The sequence below is a fragment of the Adiantum capillus-veneris genome, chromosome 5 (assembly GCF_014529385.1).
Source record: "Adiantum capillus-veneris isolate H3 chromosome 5, ASM1452938v2, whole genome shotgun sequence".
NCBI lineage: Eukaryota > Viridiplantae > Streptophyta > Polypodiopsida > Polypodiales > Pteridaceae > Adiantum > Adiantum capillus-veneris.
The window spans coordinates 136660640-136682582 of NC_140935.1; the positions used below are offsets into that span (position 1 = coordinate 136660640).

At 44.0% G+C, this 21943-nt stretch overlaps 1 protein-coding gene across 3 annotated transcripts; it reads right to left on the bottom strand.

Annotated features, from left to right (window-relative positions):
- Positions 1-134: 134 nt before the first annotated feature.
- Positions 135-21111, bottom strand: LOC147458158 (DDT domain-containing protein PTM-like). 3 transcript variants are annotated; one of them, XM_086512891.1, is made up of 7 exons: positions 19995-21109; positions 3238-3852; positions 2172-3132; positions 1783-2053; positions 1565-1689; positions 965-1254; positions 135-623 (listed from the first exon to the last, which is right to left on the bottom strand). In XM_086512891.1, exons 1-7 carry the CDS (start codon positions 21056-21058, stop codon positions 566-568), a joined length of 3384 nt encoding a protein of 1127 aa, XP_086369017.1. In that variant the 5' UTR covers positions 21059-21109; the 3' UTR covers positions 135-565. The 3 variants fall into 3 exon arrangements, 2 of the variants coding, with proteins under 2 accessions (XP_086369017.1, XP_086369016.1); XM_086512890.1 differs by having other exon boundaries at positions 965-1389; positions 19995-21108; XR_015188202.1 differs by lacking the exon at positions 135-623 and having other exon boundaries at positions 1120-1254; positions 1390-1689; positions 19995-21111.
- Between the last annotated feature and the right edge of the window lie 832 nt (positions 21112-21943).

The window sequence follows — 21943 nt, forward strand, 5'->3', positions numbered from 1 at the left end:
ATCCTGATCGGATTTTATGAGTCGAAAATTAAGAGCCAATCCACACATTTTAGCACAAGATTCAAGCCATACCACCATTAGCATGACGTTGAAAGCATGCACGGGCGATTTCACCGGATGTATACGTCCTCATGTAACCAAAAAATCAGATATTGAGACTCAATCTAATTTCAACCCTGAACTTCACTGGAATTAACTCAGTTATGTGAAGGGAGGAAATCCGATATTAACAAATTCTTTTGAAGGCAGACCACACTAAACCCACCTGGGAATTGTACATTTTCTTCATTACAGCAGTTCTCTTTCACTTTTCTTCCTATTTGAAAAGTATCTTCTCACTGAGAACATGAAGACGCCTTCACCTGCAGCATAGTTTCGACCTTGCATGCAAACAGATAGGAGTATTGTCAGACTTACCCATTCAATTTCTCTTCTATAAAACTGCCAAGTCCATTATGTGCAGCTGACCGAGATCCAGGAACGCGTCTAGTTCCTCTCATGTTCCACAGACAAAACTTCATGCTGCATTGCTTTTTGCTCAAGGAAGGCTTACATGTGACTGTCCTCAAGGAGCCTCATCATTACTGCGATTTGCCATGATTAACGGTGATGCAGACATGTATCTGCCAAAAAACAGCATAAATCTCAGTCTCCCAACAAAAGCCTTAAGCAGCTTGGGGATTTTTGTTTAGCTTGGGGGCACGTCAAGAAAACATGCATTTCAATATCATTCATGTAAGGCAGGTAAGCTTAGAGCCATCATTATGCCATGTACTTCGAATTTCTTGCAGAAAATCAGTCGTACGTTTTAACATGCTAGAAATTAGGGTCACAAATGATTCAACCCAGGAGTTGGAATCATACTTCATACAGGGGTATGGGGAGCAAAAGGGGGAAGCAATGGGCTGGCTGTATAACTTTTACATGACTTCAAAGCTTAAAAGAAAACAACAACAAAAATCACCTTATTGCTTTGTGAGCATGTCCATTGCCCATTCCTGTTGATTGCTCCAAACAAACCACAGCTGACCTTGATTTGCGATCCAGAACCAAACCTTTTCTTAAACGCTTGCAATCCCTGAGCAAAGAACTCCCTACAGTTTCACTGCAGTCTTTTTTCTTCTGCCTTAGCCAGAGCTTTTCTTCAAAGTCCCTCAACAGCGACAGCGGTATCTGTGTGTCAGGCACCCATACTCTATCTTGGTGATCAGTTGACATAGCCTTGAACTTCTTCTTCCGACGTTTTTTGAGTACCTTCGTATCAACAAAATAAATGAGGCGGTTGTTCTTCCATGATTTGGCATAGATATTGCTGGGTTTACATGCATCAGCAGAAACAGAATCTGAGAACAAATCATTCCATCGAAGATGGGCATCAAGACAACGGACCTGTGCAAGAGGAGTTCAAACTTAGTAGAGCATGGAGAAAGAATTAGCACTTGGAAGTAAAGGCTAGATCAAAGAGCTCTGGCAAAGAAAAGGAAAAAGTAGTGCTTGACTTTGTCATTCAAAGCCAAAATAATAATTTGGGTTCTTTGAAGCAATGACTCGAGTCCTTTGTCACCTGAAGTGCTAACTGAGAAACAGTACATGATGCTTCTACTTTTGCCTGCCAAGCACAACGCATGCTCCTCAGTGGCAAGTCATGTTCTTCAGAGTAAATAAGCCCTTGTACCTCTTTCAATCCGCCTGCAAGCAGAGTGGCTATTCATCTCAGAGACCCATGTAGCCTTATTAGACAAACTGAGAATACAACAAGATATTTCAGAAGTCCGATTCCACCTTGGCGACCAGCCTGTCTTGCAAGATGAGATGGCAATGTGAATGTCTGAAAAAACTTTCCAGGCGATTTCCTTTTTTTCCATGAAAGCAAAAATGAAGCAGCTTCGTCACTCTCCAACTCGGTTGTTAGCACGCTTTTGTTCTGTCCTGATTTCCTGCAAGCTCCGGTATTCAGCCCTATATCTGCTGAATAAGCCCCACGTGTAAAGGATTCGTCTTGACCATTGAACCATTTTCCTGAAAGAAGTGCCGGTCTCAGACAAGACTCGAACTGCAAGACAATGCAGGCATTATAGGGAAAATAGCTGCAACGGTTTATATTGCAGACAACCAGAAAACAAATTAGCTGACTCTCACTTTTGGAATAAAATAGAAATAAGAGCTTTTACTTGAAGGAAAGGAATCTTCAGTTCATTGACAACTTCTGCCTGTTGGACCACCCTCCGCCACTGAATTCTGAAACCAGCATCCTGCCAGGGACCCAATAGCAATGCCTTCAGACTATTTTCTATATGAAGGAGGTAGCAAGCCACTGTTGAAAGATGTCCCGATTCAAACCTAAGGTGACCAACAACATTAGAAATACAAGCCGTCCCTGTTGTTCGTCTTCTAGAAGCTAGATTCAAAAGGCAGCCCTTTTTCGTGCCAGAATGACTACAGCAGAAGCACCATCCACATTTCTCTTTGCTCAGTTCCATGAGCCTATTGTTAGAACTAGGCCAGTAAAACAGAACGAATGATTTGCAAAAGGCCGCCAGCTGCTCTTTAACTGGATTAATTCTTGCCCTCCTCCTCGCAATCTTAAGTGCTAAATTGGCTGCTGCTGTGGCCGCAACATCACCCAGAGAATAACAATTGAAGTAATTTAAACAATGTTCATGAGCTCCATATATTTCATTGGATCTTTGTAAGCTGCAATCCTCATCCCTAGCTTCAACCAGAACACTATTGAGCAAACAATTGGTTAGAGAATGCTGAAAGATCTCTTCCATAGCCTTGTTACAGTTTGCAACCGCACCATCAGAAGTGAAACCTCCTACTAAAGCTCCTGACGAAGAGAGAGCCAGCAACCCTTCTGCACCACCATAATCATTTGCTGCAAACCCTTCTGAGGTCCTGTCCCTTCCAAAGGAAAACTGTTGGTGTGTTTGTGATGATTCATAATTGTGTTCTTGATGTGAAGCATCAAGTGCACAAAATCGAGGTAAGATCCCTATGCGACTACAATGAAGCAGGATCCTGTTTTTTACAGGGTCGCTAAAAGGTTTTATCTTCTCCAGCCAGACTAACACATCAGGCAGATCCTTCAAGTTATAGTAATTAACATTCACTCCAGCAGATGACTCAATGCTGCAAGGATAAGGTAAGATCCACCATTGAGAACAGCTCATGCAAAAAATTCAGAATCTTGCAGATACAAAGAGCATAAACTTGAAATAATCGGTAGTCACTTACACCAACAGATAGCCCCATGCCATAATAAAAGTTAGCCCATAGGTAATTGCACCAAGCAAGTTTCCTCCTCTCAATCCTAGTAGATTGAGCTGCCTTCTCTGTGGCCCATCGACAACACATTCTGGACAAAGCCAATCACCTTGTAGTGACATGACCCTTGAGACTCCAACACATCTGGCATGATAAGCAGCTGGGCAGCTGTCACAGCATAGCAAGTTCCCGTTCATTCCACACAAAATGCACTCATCAAGGTTTTTTCTCACCACTCCCTCGTTCGCACCCTCAAGAATTTTCTTGTTGAATTCTCCTTCCACCAAATGCTCAGGTTGTTGAAATATGTCCAACTTTAGCATCTCTTCCAACCCTCTAGATCCCTCATTCAAGTCGTCTATTTCTCGGGAGGAAAGTTCAGTTCTTATTTCATCCGTATCCATAACATGGTGGCAAAGTTCATTCAGGATAGCTAACTTGTCCTGGATCGATATCTTATAATACTCGATGTTGGCAATGGGAGCAACATTGAGGTGCCTAATTCTTCTAGAACTGTATGTGGCTAGAAACACCATCAAATGTAATGGCCATGTGATAGCATCCAGAAAGGTCCAATTTACTTGCCTGTGAACGTAGCACAAAGCTCAGTCAAGCAGTTAAAACGTTAAAAAAAAATTGTACAGGATTTTCTTGGGTATACAGCACATGACATCTCATCGAACTCTCTCTATACAAAAACAACAAGATTCAGTAGGTAGGACTACAAATTGAAGCACATCAATATAGATGGCTATATTCTGAGGTACTCAGAATGGCTCTTGAGTGCCAACTTGAAATCAACTCTGCAAACTCATCAAGCAAACTTGAAATCAACTCCACAAACTAATCTAACACCAGCAAGTACGTGACAAAATCATATGTTGTCACCTCATTGTAATTCATGTACAAAGATGGCATGGCATCCATAGATAGCTCCAGAAGGATGCAAAGGACTGATTTAAGCATGGTCAACGCACTAATTAAGCTATCAAGAGAGCCTAATGTGTAGATAATATAATCAGATGATAGCATTAAGAGTGAATCATATCACATGGCTTACATTATAAAAGACAAACAGTGTGATTTGAGAGATGGAAAAGTGTAGATAATATAATCAGATGATAGCATAAAGAGTGAATCATATCACATGGCTTACATTATAAAAGACAAACAGTGTGATTTGAGAGATGGAAAAGTGTAGATAATATAATCAGATGATAGCATAAAGAGTGAATCATATCACATGCTTACATTATAAAAGACAAACAGTGTGAAATGAGAGATGGAAAAGTGCATCATCCCACAATTATCTCTTATCAATCCTGCAATCTAGGATAGTAGGCCAAGTTAGACATAGATAACCTTAATGCAAGATGGCCATGACATAGCGTATGAAAGCAGGATGTTGACTAAGCCAGAGAGGGTTGCACAGATCTATGAAAAGAAGCTCTTAGCAGTTATCCATGCTTTGACTCAATGGAGGCAAGGGAAGATTTTACAGTGTGCACACATCATACCCTTTTGAGATACTTTTTGTCCCAGAACAGCTTTCTGAGAAACATATGAAATGGGCGAACATTTTGTCGTAGTTCCATTTCCAGATAGTATATTTGAAGGGAAAGAAGAATGTAGTGGCGGACGCGTTGTCTTGCAAACCACAGATATCCGCCGTCACTTTCAGTTCATCACCGTGACTTTGATGAGCTACAGAACCGGATTTGGTTAGATCTTCATTTGGAATATTCTCTCAAAGAAGGGTTTTTGTTGCAAAAGACTATATTGTGTGTTACCCGTAGTCCAAGGCAAAAGATGCTAACAGAGGGAGTGTCACAATCCTCCTTTTGTTGGGCACAGAGGCAAAACTTAAGGTTGTTTAGAGATACTTCTATTGGCCACAACTCAAGAAGGATGGGGACGAATTTGTCCATACTTGCATGGTATGTCAGAAATTGAAATATGACCAGCAAAAAGTGACAAGACTCCTCAAGCCATTACCGATTGCAGTTCGCCCTTGGGAGAGTATTGTAATGAGTTTTGTTATCTTCCCAAGAGGGGACATGATAGCATATAGACTGCAGTGGATAGATTCAACAAGCAGGCTCATTTTGTACCAATGAAGAAGACACTAAAGGCTGATCACTTGGCAAAGTAGTTTGCCTCACATCTTCCGGTTGCATGGGATACCTACATCCATTGTTTCGGATAGAGATCCCTAGTTCACCCAGTTTCTTTTGGAGAGTAGTGTGAAAATGTGGGCACTATGCTTAAGTTCTCGTCATCGTTTCACCGATGGGCAATCAAAGATAACCAATTCAATGGTTTTGGACCTGTTATAAAGTGTCATATCTCTAAACATAAGTCTTATTGGGAGCAATATTTGCCATTGGTGAAGTTTGCAAATATCAACATTATTCGCACTTCGATGGGGAAGGCACCATTTGAGATTGTTGAAGGTGGCAAAAAGGTTCCTCCTATTCTGTGCCCATGTTAGGGAGTGAGGGCTAATTTGCGGCTATGCCCGGCTAGTGTGAGTTTGTTTTCTCATGTTAGGATGTGTTTATCCAAGTTCAGCCTTGGGTTTTGGCTTTGTTCCATGGCCATGTAGGCTCCTACTGCCTTTAGGCATTTAGGCATTTTTCCCAATTGTTCCCCTGGCTTCCCAACCCTTTTCTTGCAGTTCTCCCTATTTAGGGGGTTTTCCCTAGTCGTGGGAACTAGAGGCGTGGGTCGGCAGCTGATGTCTAGGGCCTGTATATAGGCCCCTGAGGGGGTTGCTTTAATGCATGCAGCTCAGCCCCTGAGAGGGATGCCCTCCTTTGGGTGCCCCTCTAGGCAGCAGTAGGAGGCCGGCGGGCAGCATGCAGAGGAAGCAGCCCTACCATTTTTGGGCAGCCCCGATCTGCATTTTTGGGGCAACCAAAAGCAACCGTAGTCAGAGAGCCAGCAGCAAGAGGTCTTCCAGTCATATACACGGAGGATCTTCCACCCATGCTACAGTCTTTCTCCACGCACCCATAGTAGCACTTTTAGATCCGATGACCCTCAGGGCATATCTCTTTTACCGGGAGGTGAACCAGATTTGCTATCCCCGTGCTTACTCGGTTGGTTCTCAGTTGTTACTAGAGGTCTCGTCTGCAGGGGCGGTTTTCAATGTCAGTAGAAGTCGCAATTGTGTATACCTCGGGTCCATCCATTGGGCATGTCATATCTATGCCAGACCACCCTTGGTCACTTGTATGAGCAGCTTGTTATCAGCATGGAGAGCCTTTCCCAGATCTCTCTCTTTCTCAAATGCCCTATCTCTCTCTACCTCAGTGATCTCTCTTCTTGTCACAAACTGGTGACGTGGCACCCTTCTTATGGCCAAAGAACGAGGGGCCCCTGAAATGCACCGGCGGGCTGAATGCTCACGTGGCAACAAGCCCGGAAATCCCGCCAGAATTTGCGTTGGACTGTCCGTACAGTTTTTCCGGAAATTATGTTGATGACGTGGCAGTCCGTACGCTTTGCATAAATTACGCTGGCTGTTTTTAGCAGCTTTTGAAAGACCAATTGCTTTTGGAAACTTTGCTTTTGAGTTTAAAAATATTTTGGGGCTCTGCTTTTGGGCATCCCTTGTAAGAATAAATAAATCCACAGGGACTCACTCTTCAGAGCATCTAGACGCAGGTCTGAGAGTGAGCACCCCCGGGCTCTCTTTGTACTTTGCACACAGATTAATATAAAAAGAAATACCGAAAGGGGTGCCACTCTTTGGGGCCAATACCTCTTGGCATGGAACTACGCCGACGGGCCATGTCATCTTTGTGAACTGTTTTGAAGTGAATCTCTGTTGTGTCGCGGTAGAATCTTGACTTGGGGTGTCCAAGTTTGTTACAGTGATATCAGAGCGCGGCCGATTTCTCTTCTACACGGAAATCCGATCCTTATCTCGCGACACTTATGGATTCCAGCAAGATTTAGTCGACTTCTTCTGCATCTGCTAATGCGGGAGGAGATCACAAAGAAGATTTTGATGAACAAACAGAGGAAGAGTACAGGCCACCTCGGCCTACTCAATAAAACTTGAAGAGATGGAACGTCGACAGCAGGTTGACAAGTGCACAAAGCAAATGATTAAAATTGCAAAGGATCCACAGTTTGCAAATTTTTTGTCCCAATCCATCACAGAAGTGCACACACCCAGTGGCAGAAAGCCACAGAACCACCCATCAAACCGGCAATCAAGAAACTTCCTTCTCCGAGGATGTTTACAAAGCAAGAATTACAAGAGGTGGTTCAGACACAGACCAATCGGCTTTTGGACGCAAACAATAAATCCAAAAAGCAAGAGAAAAAGCACAAGAAGGGGACTGACTTCCCGGGGTATTTGGGTCGTCAATCTTCTTTTGCATCGGCAAGAAAGTAGAAGAAGCGTGTACCATTTGAAGGACTACCCAGTTCTTCTTCTTCTGACAGTTCTTCTAGCTCTTCTAACTCGAGCGAGGAGGACAGAAAAGACAAAAAGCGAAGCGAAAAGCAAAGCTTCGGAAAGGGCAAGAAAAAGGCAAAGAAACCCACATTTTCCCAAGTTCCTGACAGTTCTACATAGAAGTCATCCTCTGACAGTTCGGACTCCGACGACCACTGTTTTATGCAAAGAAGAAGCATTTTTACAAAGCCAACCATGTTAGGTGCAGCGGAATGATTGTTTGCGCTTTGCTCAAGATGAGTGCTCCAAACTGTGCTCAAGGTTCCTTTTAGTTCTTATGGAAGGGAGAGCCTTCCGTTCTTAATGGAAAGTGCTATGATCACAAACAAAGTGAATGGACACTGTGCGTGCAAGTGTATGAGACTGAGAGATAGGAAGAGAAGAGAGATACGACACCAGAGACATTGTAAAACCCTCCTCCGAAGGCCCCACTCTCGTTGGCGAGAGTGGTCTACTTATTGATTGCACAAAGTGGTACAATGTGGATGCAATGGACTGATGCAACTTGGGACTATGCCGATGACGACGACGGTGATGACGACGACGACTTTAGCGCTGAAATCTGTGGTCTTCTAACTGCTGAATTTCGGGGCTGTTTCAGTGGCTAAAAATGACTGTTTTGGCTGCGTTTTCAAGGGCTGAAAATGGGGTTCTTCTGCAATACTTCGAGGGCTGAATCTGCTACTGTGGGGAATGCTGAAAACGCTGCTGCAGAGGCTTCAAATCACGCTGAAAATGAAAACGCTGGTAGCATAGGGTAGCATTAGCAAAAATGCTAGGTAAATCTGGTACTGTTGGTAGCGTTAGTGCAAAACGCCAGGCTAGGGAGTCTGTTGGCGAGGATCTGGGCTGAAATCGCCAAGGGCTAGGGGGAGATGGTGAGGAGACCAAGAACGCTATGGGGTACTACTGGGATTCTGATGAGAAGGTGCCTGTTGAGCATGTGCTCCTGCTGCCTCTTCTGCCAGAAAGTGCTAACTTGGGTTTGCTTATATATTTTCTTAGCAAAATTGCCCTACCTACTTTTGTTGGAAAGTCACTTAAAAATAATAAGTGAAAAATACCAAAAGTAGGAAAAATAAGCTAAATGCACTGGAAAATTCCCCTAACTGAATCTGATGGATTCTGAAGGGAATACTGATGATCATGTTGTGTGCAACCAGAGGATATGCATCTATGCTAAGTGACTAGGCATGCACGGTCTACGAATAGACTCACAAAAGTGCCAGATCACTTCTAATCTAGACTTGACTGGATTGACTGAACCCTGATCATATTGTAGCTTGCCCACGGACACATAGGGTTGGATGTGTCACGTGACATTCCCTCCTTTTCAAAGTGAGGTACTAGTACCGGACTGTATGGCATCGAGGGAGATCGCCAATAGCATCCGGAATCCTGGAAGGGACTCTTCGCCGGCCCACTCTAATGTGTGGGTCGTGCGATACTTGAACTTCATAAAGGTTTGCACCGCTTGCTTCTTTGGGCCGCGCCGAAAGCGACAAAGTCTTCTGAGTCTCCTTCAATGCTTCAACTTCGTTTAGAGTCCTGCTTCTTTCTTCTTCAAGAATCTCCATGGCTGAGAATTCTTGAAGCCACTTCCAACACAAAAACATGAACATACCTATTCCATGTAAAGTGAGTGGAAAAAATCTTGTCTTCCTCAAAGACTGTGCATGCAATGTAGATGAACAAAGAGACGGAGTGCCAAACCGTTCACCACACACACGCAAACAATGAGATCGAATCTTGCCTTGATGATCTAAAAGCAATCAACTGTGGCAATTCACAACGGAAATGCTCATGCTTGGTGCTCATACTTTCATGTGCTCTTTCTACAAATGTGTTATGCCAAGGAAGGGACATGAAACGTGACTTCCTTGAATGCATACTTTTCAGCTTTTCATGAATAATCCGCATACATCCGTGCTCATTCATGAGGGAAACGTGCTCAACATACAATATGTCATGCTTAGGAAAAGGGATCACATAAAGACTCTGACTAAAATACAGGAAACGATCACGAATGAAACACTCGTACAATGCGTGTGTACTAATCATGCGAACACATAATACTTCCTGTGAGGGTTCTTTGGACCTAGACTTGAGAGCCAAGATGGGTTCTTCCTGAAGGGGTTCTTTGGACCTAGGCTCGAGAGCCAAGATCGGTTCTTCGTGACTGATCGAATCTGCAATGAGGTTAGCTTCACTAGAGAAAGTTTCCACTAACTCATCCTTCTTGTGAACAATCTCATCTTCTTCATCATCATGCGTGTGAGAAATTACATCTTGATCATGCAAATCATCATGCTTGTGAGAAATCACATCTTGATCATGCAAATCATCATGCTTGTCATTGTCATTCAAATCATCATGCTTATCATTGTCATTCAAATCATCATGCAAATCATGTGTGTCATGCTTTGGAGAAGAAGAGACTGAGTGAGTCTCCTTTTCCTGATTCTCTTGCATCTGTGCCTGAACTTGAGAAAAGAGTCGCAAGAACTCTTTCATGTGTTGGTCGCTCTGTTCTTGTCTTGCTTTGGCTTCGCAATGTATGGCTGCCACTCTTTCTTCGTGTTCACGCTCTATTTCTGCTTTTCTTTCTGCGTGTCTTGCTTCGCGTTCTAACTTTCTTTCCATAAACATCTGCTCCAACTCCTCTATAGGAGTTAGTGCAATCCTTGGCGTAGATGGGAAAGGGGGAGGGTCGGAAAAACCTCCTGGTGGGGAAAATTCTTCTTCACCTCTCTCATGCTCATCACCTCCAAGCGAAGTATCCATTCCGCTTGGAGTGATGACCATCCACTGAAGTCGTGGGTCCTTGTGGTCTTGGGTTCTTAAGTTCACGAGGAACTTGGGTTCTTGGGGTCTTGGTTCTTGGTTCTTGGGGTTCTTGAGGGTCTTGAGGTTCTTTAGGTTCTTCTTTCGCTTGCAATCTATGCTAGAGAAGGAAATTCTCTTCACCCGAGTTCTGCTCTTTTCCGCGGACGCACCCCTTGGCGGCCTTGCGCTCACACCAAGGTTGCTTTTTCCCAACTCACGTCGATTGGCCGGTCGCTAAGTGCCCGGTCTACTCTCAATGAGTGAAAAGAGGCACAAGGGGAGGCTGGACAAGCCCTTCTTTCCTTGGATTCTTGTCACTCTTCAAAAACACGATTAGGAATCGACACGCCCAAGCGAACTTGGGTTCGTGCGACCGCAACAAGCAAAAAAAATTCTTGTGATTCTTGTGGTTCTTTCCTTGAGTGATACAGAACACTGCCAAAGCTCTGATACCAATGTTAGGTGCAGCGAAATGATTGTTTGCGCTTTGCTCAAGATGAGTGCTCCGAACTCTGCTCAAGGTTCCTTTTAGTTCTTATGGAAGGAAGAGCCTTTCGTTCTTAATGGAAAGTGCTATGATCACAAACAAAGTGAATGGACATTGTGCGTGCAAGTGTATGAGACTGAGAGATAGAGAGAGAAGAGAGATATGACACTAGAGACATAAAACCCTCCTCCGAAGGCCCCACTCGTCGGCGAGAGTAGTCTACTTATTGATTGCACAAAGTGGTACAATGCGGATGCAATGGACTGATGCAACTTGGGACTATGCCGATGACGACGACGATTTTAGGGCTGAGATCTGTGGTCTTCTAACTGCTGAATTTCGGGGCTGTTTCGGTGGCTAAAAATGACTGTTTTGGCTGCGTTTTCGAGGCTGAAAATGGGGTTCTTCTGCAATACTTCGAGGGCTGAATCTGCTACTGGTGGGAATGCTGAAAACGCTGCTGCAGAGGCTTCAAATCAGGCTGAAAATGAAAACGTTGGCAGCATAGGGTAGCATTAGCAAAAATGCTAGGTAAATCTCGTACTGCTGGTAGCGTTAGTGCAAAACGCCAGGCTAGGGAGTCTGTTGGCGAGGATCTGGGCTGAAATCGCCAAGGGCTAGGGGGAGATGGTGAGGAGACCAAGAACGCTAAGGGGTACTGTTGGGATTCTGATGAGAAGGTGCCTGTTGAGCATGTGCTCCTGCTACCTCTTCTGCCAGAAAGTGCTAACTTCGGTTTGCTTATATATTTTCTTAGCAAAATTGCCCTACCTACTTTTGTTGGAAAGTCACTTAAAAATAATAAGTGAAAAATACCAAAAATAGGGAAAATAGGCTAAATACACTGGAAAATTCCCCTGACTGAATCTGATGGATTCTGAAGGGAATACTGATGATCATGGTGTGTGCAACCAGAGGATATGCATCTATGCTAAGTGACTGGGCATGCACGGTCTACGAATAGACTCACAAAAGTGCCAGATCACTTCTAATCTAGACTTGACTGACTGAACCCTGATCATGTTGTAGCTTGTCCACGGACACATAGGGTTGGATGTGTCACGTGACAAACCAATATGACTTTCTCGAAGACAAAAGCAAGAAAGTAAAAGAATTCAAAGAAGATGGACAGTCGATTAAATTTGAACCCTTTTCTGGGTTCCGAGATGCTCCGAGGGCTTTGGCCTTCATTCACCAATTTGACATAGCCTTCTCTAAAGGGCATTACTCAGAGCACTCCAAGATTAGGAGGGCTACATCTTTCTTCGAAGGAAATGCTCGAACATGGTGGTTCGCTCTTCTTCAGAGGAAGGAAGATCCAGTTAAATGGTTGAAATTCAAAAGGCTCTTTATTTCTTCTTGGCTGACTCGGGAGTAAGAACCAGATATACGAACCGCTTGGAATCATCTTTGGATAACCAAGCGAGATTCTTTGGACGCTTATTGCGAGAGATTTTGGAACTCTTTTCTACCAACCTCTTCAATTAAGAAGGTCTCTTTTAAGGAACAGATTGAGCAGTTTTGCTACGGACTCCCTACAGAGATCCGAGACTATTGCCTGGAACACAAGTCGAATTCTATTCAAGAATTGATGGGTCATGCGAAACGAGGTTTTGCGATACATTCGGGAAATTTGACTTACCCCACTGATGAGATCTTGACTCAGAGAACCCAACAGACCCCTCATAATGAAAATCGAAAGAGAAAGAGTTTCCAAGAAAAGAAAGACAAGGATACACGACCCCGGCTCACTCTCCGAGAGAGGGCCAATTACATCAAAGAAGGGAAGTGTTTTGGATGCGGGGAACATGGGCACGTCTCCGCAAAGTGCCCCAAAAAGACACCGCAAGAACAACATGAAGACAAGCCAGAGAGTTTGAGAGCAGTAGAGGAACATGGCAAAAGAGGCGAGATGTAAGCAGGACTGGTACCACATTGTATGGGTATTGACCCAAGCATGATTGATGAGAGTACAGAACTTTGCCGAGCTTGGGGCAAAGTGAAAGATCAAGAAGCCCTGATTTTCTTTGATAAGGAGCCTGATTTTCTTTGATAAGGAGCCAAGGCCAACTTCATTTCACTTGAATTGGCGGCGCGACTCGAGATTACACCCGATAGGATGGGACCACCAACAGAGACAGTTCTAGCATCAACGGACGGGACATAGCCATGACACCTGTCATTGGCAAACTTCGATTGCATTGTCAGGCGTATTTGGGGAACGAGGACTTTTACAAAATGCCCTTGGAAGGTTGTGACGTCCTCCTAGGAGTCCCTTGGTACCATAAGAACAACGCTGTGGTCGATTATCAGGCAAAGAAAGCGACTTTGACAAATGAAAAGGGCCAAAAAGTTGTACTTGATGTAGAACTGAAGGGCGAGTCTGTCCCTATGTTATCGGCTTCGGCCATTTCCAAATTAATGAAATTCAATCTGTTTGTTTACTCGATCTACTTGAAAGAGTTAAATGGTGAACACAGAACGAACATGTTTGAACTTGATAAAGAACACCAAGATTTTCTCCACACTCATGCCGATTGCTTTTCTGAAGGCCTGCCAGGCGAGTTGCCACCATCTCGTCCTGAGGATCACACTATTGATTTGATACCTAGAAGCACACCACCAAACCGGCCACCTTACCGTGTTAGCCTAGCCCAAAATGAAGAGATTATGAACCAAGTGAAAGACCTTTTGGAAAGGGTCTTATCTAACCGAGTACCTTCCCCTACTGCTCTCCAATGTTGTTGGTTTTAAAGAAAGACGGATCTTGGAGAATGCGCATTGATTACACAGCTCTCAATAAAATCACCATCAAGAACAGATTCCCGATTCCAAGGATCGATGATATTCTTGACCGACTACAGGGATCCTCTTGTTTCAACAGAATTGATTTGAAAAGCGGATATCATCATATCAAAATCGCACCAGGAGATGTCTAGAAGACAACCTTTCGGGCGAGCTTCGGTTTATATGACTTTTTGGTGATGCCTTTTGGCCTTACCAATGCTCTAGCGACTCTCAACCGAATGATGGATAGGATTTTTAGAGAGTACAAATTGTTTGTCGGCACTTTTTTTTCATGACATTATAGTCTTCTCCAAGGATGAGGCGGAACATAGACACCATTTGTTTCAAGTCTTTCAGGCATTGCGAGATCACAAGTTAGTTATCAATGCCAAAAAGAGTGAATTTTTCTTGTCCGAGATACACTTTTTGGGACACATCTTCTCAGTAGCAGGAGTACAAATGGACCCGGCCAAGATTGAGACTATACGTGATTGGTCTGATTTGAAGAATGTTCATGAAGTTAGAAGCTTCTTGGACTTTATGTTCTTACTATCGGCGGTTCATTCGAAAGTTTGCAGAGGTCGCTTCCCCTCTGCACATTCTGACACAGAAAGGAGTCTCTTTCTCGTGGGGACCCACAGAGGTGATTGCTTTTCAGACATTGCAAAGAGAAATTGACTACTGGACCAGTATTGACTTTGCCGGATTTGCAAAAGTACTTCGAAGTGTATTGTGATGCTTGTGGTCGTAGTCTGGGTGCGGTCTTAATGCAAGAAGGCCATGTCATTGCCTATGAGAGCCAATTGTTTTCAAGGCCGGAATTGACAGCACGGATTTATGAGAAAGAGCTTTTGGCGGTTATCCATGCTCTTACTCAGTGGCAACATTACCTACTCAAGCCGATTTTACGATCTTCACTAATCATCAGAGTTTACACCACTTCTTGTCACAGAAGCAGCTTTCGGAAATGCAAATGCGGTGGGCTAACATCTTGTCATAGTTTCACTTCCAGATTGTTCATGTACAGGGACAGAAGAACTTGGTGGCAGATGCTTTGTCTCGGAAGCCGTTAGTCTTGGCTATTTCCGCAATTCATCATAGAAGCTTTAAGGATATAGTTGATCAGTACGGCACAGATACAAATTTTTGGATGTATTCACTTGAATACAGAATGGGGAGGTAGTAGCGGGATAATCCATACGGGATGGCTACTTGATGAAGAAAATGATGTTGTGCGTTACACAGCCGTTGAGGGAAAAGGTTCTAGCTGAATGACATTGTCCACCTTTTACGGGTCACCGAGGCATTGACACCACCTTGAAAGGTGTGGAGCGTTACTTCTTTTGGCCGAGACTCAAGAAGGATGTGGACGACTTTGTACGCAGTTGCTTGGTATGCTAGAAGGTCAAGTTTGACAAGCATAAAGCACAGGGATTGTTACAGCCTTTACCCCTTCCCACCCGCCCTTGGAAAAATATTTCTATGGATTTCATTTTTGATCTCCCGAAGACATAGAGTGGGCATGATGGCATTTGGACTATCATTGACAGATTTAGCAAGCAAGCTCACTTCATTCCAGTAAAGAAAACAGTCAAGCCGGATCATTTTAGCGAGACTATTCATTTCACACATTTTCAGACTACACAGCATGCCTAAGACAATAGTCTCTGACAAACATCCCCGATTCACGAGTTTGTTTTGAAAGGCTATTTGGGAGAACATTGACACACGGTTGCGGTTCTCGTCATCTTTCCACCCACAGACAATCAGTCTTACATTTCTGATCAGAAGACTCAATTGGAAAAAAAATTGTCCTTCGTGGAATTTGCCTACAATAACACGATCCACTCTTCGACGAGGAAGGCGCCATTTGAGATCATTGAAGGTGCTCCGAAGGTTCCACCCTTCCTAAGCACGAAAGATAAGATTTTTGAAGCCAACCAATACACAAGGACTTGGACACTGCTTTTGCCAAGGTCCGGGGGGCTTTAACGAAATCTCAAGAAAGACACAAGAAGGCAGCAGATCGACACGTCGCGATTTGAAATTAAAGGAAGACGATTGGGTGCTCTTACGTTTTGAGAAGGCACGCCTAAGAAGAAAAAGGGAAAGGAGCGGCTTTTTCCAGAGCTTAGCATAAGATACTATGGTCCTTTCCAGATAAAGAAAAGATAAATGATGTCTCCTTTAGGCTGAAGCTGCCCGATACTTGGAAGATTCACAATGCTTTTCATGTGAGTCTATTGAAGCCTTTTAAAGGCGATGTGCCCGATGACAGGGAGCCAGATGAGCAACCCGAAGTGGAGAAAAGCCAGGAGATACTCGTTCGAGAACAGATATTGGCACACAAGGGCAGATAGATAAAAGGTAAAGTGATTAGGCGATTCTTGGTTATGTTCAAAAACTATCCTGCATAGGATGCGAAGTGGATGGAGAAGGAGGACCTAGCAAATACTCCTCAGATTTTGGAACTTTACCTTGAAGCATTCGGGTTAGCATAGTCTACTCCGATAGAACCCCGATTTCAGCATGGGTGAATTTAGTGCAACGGGCTTGCACAAGAGGGGAGTCACTCCGCTCCTTTGTCAACAGATTACCCCGATTTTGAATAGAGTCACTGATGTCCCTTCGGGTTTCAAGGATACTAATGTGCTGACAATATTCTGCTGTATCATTTTATGAACTGGAATTCCCGAAAATGAAACTGATTGATTGGTACTTGACTTGTTTGAGTGCAAGAACTGAAAGAAGAAACGACTGCACCATTTCGGACTCATAAATCTCTATAGACATGATTGCAATAAGGATTAGTTAATCGGGCATCTACAAGGTCTCGACTGGATCTAGATGCGATTACTAAATACGTTCAATTAATCATGGTCTGAGATTTGGAATGAATTTGAATGTGGTTTGTCATGTGATGTCCTATGTCAAGTGATGTCCTGTGATGTCCGGTGATGTGACTGTCGGTTTGTCAAGTGCTAGATGTGTTGTGTCTAGTGAGTCGACACTAACAGTCAGTGTCTACTAAGACAGTTTATGGCCTCTGTCTGTTTTGAAGGCATAATCGAGGGCGATTACAATTCTTTCAAGAAAGGGGTATGTCACAAACTAGTGACGTGGCACCCTTCTTATGACAGAGGACAAGGGGCCCCTGAAATGCGTCGACGACAAGCTGAATGCTGACGTGGCAACGGCCCAAAAGTCACGTCGGAATTTGCGTTCGACAGTCTGTACAGTTTTTTCAGAAATAACGTTGATGACGTGACAGTCCATACGCTTTGCGGAAATTGTGCTGGCTGTTTTTAGCAACTTAAGACCAATTGCTTTTGGAGACTTTGCTTTTGAGTTTAAAAAGATTTTAAGGCTCTCTTTTGGGCATCCCTTGTAAGAATAAATAAGTCCACAGGGACTCACTCTTCAGAGCATCTAGACGCAGAGTCTGAGAGTGAGCACCCCCAGGCTCTCTTTGTGCTTTGCACACAAACTAATATAAAAAGAAATACCAAAAGGGGCGCCAGTCTTTGGGGCCAATACCTCTTGGCACAGAACTACGTCGGGGCGTGTCGTCTTTGTGAACTATTTTGAAGTGAATCTCTGTTGTGTCGTGGTAGAATCTTGACTTGTCCAAGTTTGTTACACTTCTCCACAGGTGCCATGTTCATGTATGTGGCATTGCAGGTGTTCTAGATCCAAGGCGAGGTGTCCACACGATTTGCGAGCCAATTCTTATCTTCATTGCATAGTCGAAACCACCCACTTTGAACGCACATAACTCATGATGTACAAGTCCGAGTCACAAGCTATAAAGCATGGCTGAAAATACCCACTGCATACGTTGTATCGACAAGTTTCATGCTCTGGTAGTCAAGGGACTGATCGTCCCTTCTTCCCCTACAACAGCATTTTATGTTGTGTCTATTGTCTCTCTCTCTCCTCTCCTCTCATACGCTTCTGCACATGCTCACTCTCACACTTTGGATCCGAAAGACGCAAGCTTGCTCCCCTTGCACGATGCCACGGCAACATGACTCCATCGAGGAAAATTGAAGCAATCCAGCAAGGCTCCACATCCTGAATCCTCTCCGAGGTTCCCTTGGGTAAGGAAAGGTCAGGGTAAACAAGGGCAAATAAATGGGAAGTCATAGATGAGGGTTTATAGCCTTCACATACCCAAATCAGCCCCGAACTCGAGAAATCACATGAAAAAACAGCAAGCTTCTTTTCACTCAGGGTAATCCTCTCCGAGGTTCCCTTGGGTAAGGAAAGGTCAGGGTAAACAAGGGCAAATAAATGGGAAGTCATAGATGAGGGTTTATAGCCTTCACATACCCAAATCAGCCCCAAACTCGAGAAATCACATGAAAAAACAGCAAGCTTCTTTTCACTCAATGAATTCCAATACAGCACCGGACTAGCCTACAAGCATCCAAGGCAGTCGTGACACAAAGCCTTTAATACCAGGCCAGAATAGGCAGCGAAAGACGCATTGAAGACATGCACTGGCCTCGGATCAGGTGGACACCAATCTGACTCGACTCCGAAAGGATTCTTTGACACTAAAGAACGCCTGTAGTGCCACATACATATACAAGGCAACTATGGATAAGAGAGATCATTGAGGTAGAAAGAGACATGACTGTGTGTGTGTGTGTGTGTGTGTGTGTGTGTGTGTGTGTGTGAGAGAGAGAGAGAGAGAGAGAGAGAGAGAGAGATGGGAAAGGATCTCCATGATGATACAAAGCTGCATATACAAGTGATTAAGGGAGGTCCAGCATAGATGTGACATACCCTCGATGGATAGACTCCTAGTATACACAAATGCTCCGGCTATTGCCATCTGCTCCTACACACAAGACCGCAGGCTCGGCGTCAACATTGACAACAACCCCAGCCTGCCCTGAGAGCAACACTGTTGAACCTCCTCTTGGAACCAAGAAAGATCTAGAGAGAGACTCGTTCCTCTGGGTACGGCTGCCCTCCAGAGGACTGAGGATCTCTTTCTCCTAGGCCTGCACCCCTTGCGGATGCTTTGCCTTTACATGGATCGGATGTGCATAGGTGTTCTGAGAAGAAACTCCTAGGGAGATCACCTAACTGCCCATACCCCATCATGAGATGCTGTCCATACCTGATGACACCATGCACCAGAACTGCTACCTGCAGATGCACCCTGAGGGCAGTCCTTTAGGGCGTCTTAGGGCAGCCCTATAGTCGGGGGCAAGCTGGCGTTTTCCCTGGCAGCAGCCCTACATTTTTTGGGGCATTTGCTGAGCATTCAAAAGGTGAAACCCCTCCCTGCCCTGCGTCTATATAAAGACTGCTCCGAGGCTGCCCGGCCCACCTCTATCAGCTCACGACATGGAAAATAGCGCAAAATCTGGGAAATGGTGGAAATGAGGAAAATAGGCCTCCACGGCAGCATGGAAAAAACTGTCAGGTAAAGGAAAAGTACATGGACACTGCAGGAGGAAAACCAGCCATGGCAAAGAGCCAAAACCCAAGTTACACATGGCTAGACATAACCCACCATGTGAAAACTATTTCGTCACAGATAAGACTAGGCTGTATGGTGTGTGGTCTTACTGATGCTAGCCTATATCCTCAAGAGCAAGACACCCATCTCAACAATGTCCCTAGAGAAGGACTTCTCCATGATTTTGGCAATTTTGTGAAAACTCTTACAAAGAGTTTAAAGACACTCAAAAAGTGTTCTCACAACTTGGTTTCTCTATCTCAGAGCCTTTCTCTTGCGAAAGGTGTAGCAAAATGAGAGAGAGGTTGCTACACCGAGCACACACAATGGAGAGAGAGAGAGAGAGAGAGAGAGAGAGAGAGAGGAAAGCGAGTATTTAACATTTCCAAAAGGGGAAAACCATGCATATAATGAAACGTATCTCAAACCACCTCCACGTTGCTAGTAGCAATAGGCCTGTTAAGTGTCACAACTCTAGGTCTAAAGAGCAAATTAATTATCTAAACCGATGTCTCCTCTATGCACTTCCCCCAACGTGTGTTGTTTACTGTTAATTCCAATCCAATCTCTCCCTTTGTATACAACAGTGGCAAAGCTGAGATGATAAAATATCTTCCATCTGACACAGTTCACACGTTCAAACAGCAAGTGTTAACTTTATCTACGAGATGGATCTTTACCTCAAGCAGAACTCTGCAGTAGCTAGGCCCCCTTTCGCAAGTTTCTCCAGATGTCTTCGTAATGCTTGCAAAAGACAAAGATGTACAGAGTCCATCAAAGATGTGGGCATCTCTAAACCAAGGCTTTGCTGAAAACTCTCAAGAGTAAATGGGCTCAAGAAAAGAACATGACTGAAAGACCTTAGAAAACTGTAAGTCTCGAGAAAATCCAGTACTGCATCTTGTGGAACTTTAAAATCTCCTGATGAAGGCGGTAGATGGTGCAGATGAGGAAGTAAAGGAGCACCATGAATTGGAGGAGCAGATTTCGTTCCAGGGAACACGACTTGGGAGCTTTTCATAACATTTTCTGCATTCATTGCTAGATTCTCCATAAGCCTAGTGTCACTAACATGCTCAAAAACGTCTGATTCGTCTTCTTCTTTCCTGCCTTCTAATATCTGCAGCATACCTGTAGCAGAAACACACCCCTCATCCACTTTTAATTGTTTTACTTTCACTGAATACTTGGCAGGCATCGACTCTTTGATAGATTGCCTTTTGCTTCTTCCTATATCGGGTTGCAAACTTTCTGTGCAACAGGCCATGGAAGAAGGGACCAAGGGAGCACCTGCCTTGCCAGCACGTTGGAAGAGATAGTGCGAGGCAGCTGACCAATGCAGATGACTAGCATTCTCAGCTGCACAAGGAGATTCCTCGCTTTCTGAGTTTTCTGCAAAAAGATCAGAGGAGGACACGACTGGAGATGGAGCATGTGCAGGATGTGAAGGTAACCGCGGGTTATCATCTTCAGAATAGTTGTTTGTAGGTGAAAAAGTTAGTGGTCCTTCACAGCTGAGAACGGGAAGAGCCACTTTACTTTCGGGATCATTTTCTAGCAGAAACTGCTGCACCTCATGAAGCTCCATATCCTCTCTGTCGCCATCTTCGTACTCAACTTTGTAGAAGCCTTCGACAGGATTAAAAAAGGTAATTTTTCCCTCGAAAAATCCATAGCCCGGAAATGCTTTTCTCACTCTTCTTCCTTGCAAGTCGGTCCCGCAGAGGTCTTCCTGCATGCCCATTCACGAGTATGGCTATGGCGGGCTAGCTCACTGTTATGGCGGGCTTATGCGACTACGTTGTCACACGCGGGCGGCGGACATAATCGTTAGTGCACGGTGCCCAAGTCTCAAAGTTTTTCTACGCCAAATAGTGCACCCCTCCAATAAGTAAAAACTTAGTGGCTTTAAATAGGCCGAAGCAGTATATATACTTTTCGTTTGCACCTTCTCACCAACAATCTCTAAGGATACAATTGTGAATTGTCATTGAATTTGCTACATTCCAATAGGAGGGTAATAGTATTACTTGAGTTTTGTGTTGCAAATTGATCCCAAGTGCTTGTAAACTGATTATTGTGAACCCAAACATCACTAAAAATTAGAAATTCTGGAGTTAGCAGATGTCAATAATAATGAAAATTTACAAACATGGTTTTCAAAAGATAATGAAAAATGCATTAAGTACTCGCATGCTTGTGCTTGTGCTTTAAAAAAGAGATAGAGAGATACATAGTTTTATAAACCTATGGTATTATGCGTACCCAACCTGCATATATTTGTTTTATCATCCAGTGTCAAGGGTCATGATATGCTTATCCTCCAATGTTGGAGGGCATGAAATGCTTCTCCTAGATAGTATTGAGGAATTTCAAGTCATCTCTCCTCTAGCGTCGATACCTATTTTAGCTAGCAATCTGGGCACAAGCTACCACACTTGCAATCAGCCACCTCAACCTCTACCAAACCACCTTTATAGGCACCTTTCTTCTTACTGGTGGCACCTTTCTTCTTACTGGCATGTCTCCCCTTCACACAAAATGTGCAAAAGATCAAACCAGCAAGCTTATTGTTGTTTCTGTGGTGTAAAACCATATATTTTCACTCATGTTGTCAAAATACATTTGG

Coding starts and splice junctions, on each gene's coding strand:
- LOC147458158 (XM_086512890.1), bottom strand. CDS start 21,058: ATGGGCATGCAGGAAGACCTCTGCGGGACCGACTTGCAAGGAAGAAGA. Junction 3,133..3,237: donor GCATGGGGCTATCTGTTGGT/GTAAGTGACTAC, acceptor TTATCCTTGCAG/CATTGAGTCATCTGCTGGAG. Junction 1,690..1,782: donor AAGACAGGCTGGTCGCCAAG/GTGGAATCGGAC, acceptor CTCTGCTTGCAG/GCGGATTGAAAGAGGTACAA.